The sequence below is a fragment of the Syzygium oleosum genome, unplaced genomic scaffold (assembly GCF_021117445.2).
Source record: "Syzygium oleosum isolate NSW1041296 unplaced genomic scaffold, Sole_v2.1 Sole_v2.14, whole genome shotgun sequence".
NCBI classification, from domain to species: domain Eukaryota; kingdom Viridiplantae; phylum Streptophyta; class Magnoliopsida; order Myrtales; family Myrtaceae; genus Syzygium; species Syzygium oleosum.
In genome coordinates this window covers 7,581,290-7,587,439 of record NW_026607498.1, presented here as the reverse complement: position 1 = coordinate 7,587,439, position 6,150 = coordinate 7,581,290, and the positions used below count along the sequence as shown (strand labels likewise).

The 6,150-nt window shown below is 41.3% G+C and overlaps 1 protein-coding gene across 1 annotated transcript; it reads left to right on the top strand.

Annotated features, from left to right (window-relative positions):
* Positions 1-857: 857 nt before the first annotated feature.
* Positions 858-4,487, top strand: LOC130139976 (uncharacterized). The gene is made up of 2 exons (XM_056318067.1): positions 858-1,112; positions 3,074-4,487. The coding sequence occupies exon 2, from the start codon at positions 3,106-3,108 to the stop codon at positions 4,447-4,449; it is 1,344 nt and encodes a 447-aa protein (XP_056174042.1). The 5' UTR covers positions 858-1,112; positions 3,074-3,105; the 3' UTR covers positions 4,450-4,487.
* Positions 4,488-6,150: the final 1,663 nt, after the last annotated feature.

Below are 6,150 nucleotides of genomic sequence, written 5' to 3'. Positions count from 1 at the left end.
GTTATTCATTGCATAAAAATTAGGGATCGGTCCCGGTCCCTAGAAAAATTTAATTAGTTAAATTGCATATAGATATTAAGAGCATTTCATTAATAGTTAATTAGGCCCATATAGTTTGCACATTTATCGAACATACGGCAGCGAATGGTTCTGAGCTTAATTCAATCAAGCCCATAACCAAAAGTCACATGTTTTGCATGCGTGATCTTCGGTCGCAAGAGATCTTCTGTATATATATTTTTTTCTGCCACATGGAGGACCAAGAAGGAAGGGAGATTCATTATATTTGGCCGTATTGTCAGAAGATAGGAGGGAGTAATATCCTATCCGCACATATCTTTAATCCATGGACAGTAATTGACAATATATCTTTTGGAAATTCCATTAAAAAATCTTGGGCGTCACGACAAGGCAAGGGGGAACATTCTTCACCGAGGCGAGGGCAATAAATAAAGGAAAGAGGAAGTGTATCAGCAGATTTTGTTTCTTGGTATCTTTGTGCAAAGGAAAAAAAAATATGAATGATACAAGAAGAGGAATACGGAATCGGTCAACGTGGGGATATATATTTGGAATTACGTTCTGGCGTCATGGGCACAAGCAAAAAGGGAAGAAGCCAAACGTAATATGTTTTAAATATTCTTGAGTGGGTCTCTTTCTAAAAAGGCCTAGACATTCTCACTTATAAAAGGATCACGTACAGACAAGAACAGGAGGTCGAGAGAGGTATGGAAGGAGGGGCTTCGTAAAAAAAAAGGGGGTGAGCAGAGAGAGTGAATTGGAGAGAAAAAAAATACGCTTCACAGTACGTCCAAAAAAGGTGAGAAAAAGTTAGGAGTGAGGGCTTGATCAAAAAAGAAAGGAGAGAACAGACGTGAGGAAAAGAAAGAGGGTTTTCGATTTCCACTAGCCGAGAACCTTGCATCGGCGTCTGTTGATCCATCCGCCGCTCGGTCCGTTGCCATCGTCGCCAGGAAACAAGTTCGAGCTACTGCCGCGGTCCTTCGCTTCAGCCATTCACGTTTTTTTTAAGGCTGGGGATCGAGCATTGTCACCTCACCCGTGGATCAAGCAATCCTTGGTGTTTCAATTTGACAACTTTGTCAAATTAGGTAATGAATGTTCTTAACTTGTGATATTTGTCGTGCATGATTTTTAGGTAATGATTACTGTTTGGATTACGAGAGAAACTTGCATAAAAAAATCCTGGTTTTCCTTCTTGTTCTTGTTCAATCTGAAAATTCTCATTACATTGGTGATCACGTTAAAATTGCAATTTGACTTGCAAGATGTTAATTGGATCATTGTAATTTCGAATCCGTTGATGGTATGGGCTTGTGGATGACTATTGTTTGAATCTTTATTCAAAATTAGTGGATGGACATTTCCCTTGTGGATGAGTTGATCTTATTTGAATTTTTGGTGATTGCAAGAGCTTCATCCGAATTTGCTGATGAGTATAGTGCACACGAAGATATCTCTAAAGGATTAAGCATTGTTTTTTTTATAAAAAAAAACCTTTAAAAAAAAACGAAGGTGCCTCGCTTAATTTAAAACTGCGATTTAACTGAATATTCTTTGGAAATCTTGGATGTGTATTACTTGTCAAATTTGGATAGAATTTGAAAATTTCAAAATCTTTTGAATATATCCAAAATATTTAAGATAGCAAAATCTTTTCAAGATGTGATCGGTTAATAAAATCTCCTAATCCGCAACCGCACACATGGGAATAAGTCTATCTATCAGGCTTTAGATAGAGTTATTTCCATAGCGGGTATTTCGAATTTTTAGGGTCGATCTGTCAGGCTTTATATCGAAACTTAGTTCGAAAGATTTAGCGGTTATAATCTTTCTACTAAAAGATTTGCGATTTAAATTTAAATTCGAAAATACATCAAAAATACAAAAAAAAAATCATAAAAAAGAAAATCAAAAAAAAATTGCACCTTTGAACTCTAAGTTAGAATTCATCAAAATTGCCGAATTGAGCATTTTTCTTGAGATTGGTACCGAAAGGACGTAAGGATAATCTAGCATAACCAAGTCCCCGGATTTATAATCTCTGGTTCGTAGAAATAAAATAGTACTCCCGCTATTTTATTTAGGTTTCTAATCAACCTACCTTAAATGATTAGTGGCGGCTCCCATTGAAAATATTTGCATGCTCATAATTGGACCTAAGTTGCGAACTGGTAGAGTTTGGGAGAATTCGAGCTGGGTTAGTTAATTTAATTGATCTAGTAATCCATTAGCCTAAGATCGGAAAACCTGATTTTTAGGTTGCAACAGCTTGGCGACTATCGGAAAACCTGATTTTTAGGTTGCAACAGCTTGGCGACTCCGCTGGAGACAACTTGAATTTTTTGAAAATTTAAGGAGGACTTAGGCCAGAAAATTTTCATGGAAAAATCACTCGATTTGGCAAAATTTGATTGAATTCTCATTCTTAGGTGTTAAATGGTTTTGCAGAATGGGAGTTATAAGGGGAGTAGTGATTGGCTAACCCTTTGTTTTGCAGGCTTGGTGGATTGGAATTGTGATTTAATTTTTGTACTATTGAAGCGGTGTTTGCATGTAATTGTTATGCATGATTTACCGTATTTGCACTACACCACACACAACCTGTGACCGGACCTGGGTCACACCCATAGTTTTAAGATGGTATTTAGATGGTTCCTTAACCTTGGCGGTAAGGCTTCGCTAAAGGTTATCCCATCTGGATCCCGAAAATTTTTCAAAAAATGGCTCATGGGCCGTCCTCATGCACGTGAGGCTACGATGCATGGGGGTTGCCCTTGTCGACCGAACCAAGCCGAAGTGATTGGACCCGATTAGTCATGACTATTGTATGCGAGGCTGCGACTAGTCATGGTGATTGTGCGCGAGGCTGCGACATGTCGTTCCGTTCATCATTTCACTTTGCAAAAGCCTTTAGGGTAGATTGATTAAGATTTAAACTCACGATTCATGTGCATGTCTCTGTGATTAACACTTTCTCCCCAAAGGCGGTAATTTCTTGAGCTTTATCTTTGGTTTTCTTCATCTTATTTTGGGTCGGTCCTTGATCTAGGTTGAGTCATTTGGCACGTGGTCTATATACGAATGGGTCGCCTCGATATCCGTTTCGTGCCTACTCCGAAGCTAGAGCTCAAGAAGTTATGGGGCCAGTTGAAGCTAGATGGTCAGCAGTACGTTCTCAAACGCATTGGATTCATGCTGCCAACCCTAGACATAAATGTTCAGAGCGGGGTCATGCAGGCACTTGCTCATTTTTGGTGCCCCGAGACGACCACATTTGTGTTGGGAGGTAAGTTTGAGCTCACACCGACTCTGGAAGAATACAGTATTGCCATTGGGAAATCGATTGAGTTGGATATAGTTGAACCACCCATTCGGGTAGATCCTGTGGTAGCGCTTGCTGAATTTTTGAGTTTGACAAAAAAAGAAATTGAAAAAGTGCTAAAGGGTAATTGTCAAGCATGCCTAATATCTTTTCTTATTGAATGTTTCGAAAATAGCTCCATCCGCATGAGATCTAGGATTTTTATCTTAGCTTTTTTTGGATTCATCATTTTTCCATTCCGTCAAAATGCTATTGATCCTGTAATAGCTTGGACGGTAAAACAAATATGTGGTGGAGTTAGTTTCATAAACACAATTCTGGCAGAGACTTTCATATCTCTGACACGATTCAAGAAAGAAAAATATAGAACTTTTCGAGCCCCGATCGAGCTTTTACAAATCTGGCTTTTCTCACACCTTTCTCAATTTGAGGACAATATGACTGTATTTGAAATGGGCATGACTGATAACCCTATTTTAAGGTTCAAACAAATACAAGATCAAACTAAGAGTTTGCACTATACACAATGGGTCCATCTGTTTAAGGATCCAAACTCTAAGATTTTCCTTTGGCAAGCTGTGTGGTTTCGGGAGGTTGAGGCTCGACTATGCCATGGCGATCAGAAGCCCGTACCTTTGATGGGCATTTATGGGGCAACCAGCTATCAGCCTCTTCGAGTTACACGACAATTCCGAGTTTTGCAGGATGTCCCACCTCCACTCGGGCCCAATGAATTTCAAGTCCAATTCGAGAAAGGCGAGTGCTACAGAGCCGAGCTTAGGCATCATTTTGAGGCTTGGCAGAAATGTTCCACTCAGAAGTTGATTTGGCCCGCAGATGAGCCCACCGGAAGGATGAAGAGTCACTTTGCCATGGCCCGGTATATTCAGTATCATACCATCCTTGCTAAGATACTCCCGAAAATCCCGGTTGTGACAGCGCGGCATACCCGTCAGACCCAAATCAAAATCAGCGAAGAAAAGGCGATGAAGGCCCAGGAAAAAGCAGATGTTTTGGCTGAAGAGAATGCACGATTACGGCGTGCCTTGAAGGCCCATTCGTCTATAGATCACGTGGCCTCTAAAAAAAGGAAGACCATTTGATTTCATGTTTGGTTTAGGGAGTTTTTCTTTTTTTTTAGGGAGGAAATGTTAGCTTACATTTGCACTTCATACTATTGACGTTTTCTGGTAATAGATGTTGTTGTTTCTGGGCGATCTTTCTAAGAATTCCTTTGAGACATTTTCCATTTTGGACAATTCAATGAGAAACATTAAGCTATAATTTGTAAATTTTGGAATTAGTCTAGGTTTATTTTATTTTATTTTATTAATAAAGCAATCTGGAATTTCGAAATTTACTGGACGAATCAGTCTTTCCAAAGAAATTTCGTCTTGGGGGTCTAGAGGATGTCATGGACCGACTCGCTATTCTTACTTGTTGTATTTATTCGATCGTTACTTTTTGTAGGTAATTTGCCACGGATCCCCCTCATCCTTATAATACTCGATCAGTGACCAAAAGAAGGATGGCCAATCAAGCCGAGATTGCAGCCATGATCGACGAAAAGCTGAAAGAACACATGAATACAATGAATGAGCAGATCGCGGCTACCATGTCCAAAATGATGAGTGATCTCATGGCCAAGCAGCAACCGATCAATGCTGCCTCTCAATCGAAGATTCCGCCTCCAACCCGTCAAGGCCTCCGCCTTGACAAAACTCCCGCACTAAACACTGATCCAACCTTTCAACTGGATGATGTCATTTTGACTGACACTAGTGTATCTCCGGCGGCCCATCTTCTTCATCCACCCCCCAATGACGAGAATGTCAAGTTGCTGGCTAAGCTCGACCAGAGGTTACGTGAAGTGGAGGGAACTCAAAGTGTTCCGCCTGTTGATTTGTCTATTTTTGCCCGGGTCCAAGTGCCCAATAAATTCAAGATGCCAGCTTTCGAGAAGTATGACGGCACCTCAAACCCAATTCAGCACATCGAGATGTACCAGGGGCTTATGAATAGATATGTTTCTAACGGACCTCTAATGATCCAAACCTTTCAAGCAAGCTTGAAGGATGCTGCAATGAGGTGGTATACCAACCACCAGATCAACCGGAAGGACTCGTGGGAAGAGGTGGCAAACCTTTTCATCAAGCACTTTAAGTTCAATCTCGATGTCACCATTACAAGGGAAGACCTGGAGAGAGCTGAGCAGAAAAAGGGGGAGACTCTAAAGGAGTATGCCACTCGCTGGAGGAACATGGCAGGACAAATCATGCCTGAACCCTCAGAGCGTGACTTAATGAAATTGTTCGTGTCCACTCTACCGCAGCCGGTTCGTTCACGAATGTTAGTAACTGCCGTCCAATCTTTTAGCCAGCTGATAGCCATGGGTGAGGAGATTGAGTCCGGGCTCAAGAAAGGATGGTACAGTGAGTCGGGTTCATCAGGCAAGAGATTTACTAGTAAGAAGGATAAAAGAGCATGTCCCCGAAGTCAACATGACTTATGTACAGAAGACGCCAGCTCAGGCCCCGAAGTTACAATTTACCACCCAGTAGCCAACCTCTTATGGGCGGCAAGGCCAACAGGACCCACGCCAGCAGCGCAAACCTCGCCAGTTTACTCCACTTCCTGGGACGTTATCTCAGGTACTGGCGGTGCTAAGGAAGAAGAACTTGCTAAATTCAGAGCCACAAAGATCTAACGCTGCCGGCTTTGCAAGGTATGATCCATCGAAGAAATGCGATTACCATAGAGGTGAGGTAGGACATTCGACAGATGATTGCCAAGTGCTCAAACAT

Bases quoted from the DNA above. Each gene is read 5' to 3' on its own strand.
- LOC130139976 (XM_056318067.1), top strand. From the start codon at position 3,106: ATGGGTCGCCTCGATATCCGTTTCGTGCCTACTCCGAAGCTAGAGCTC.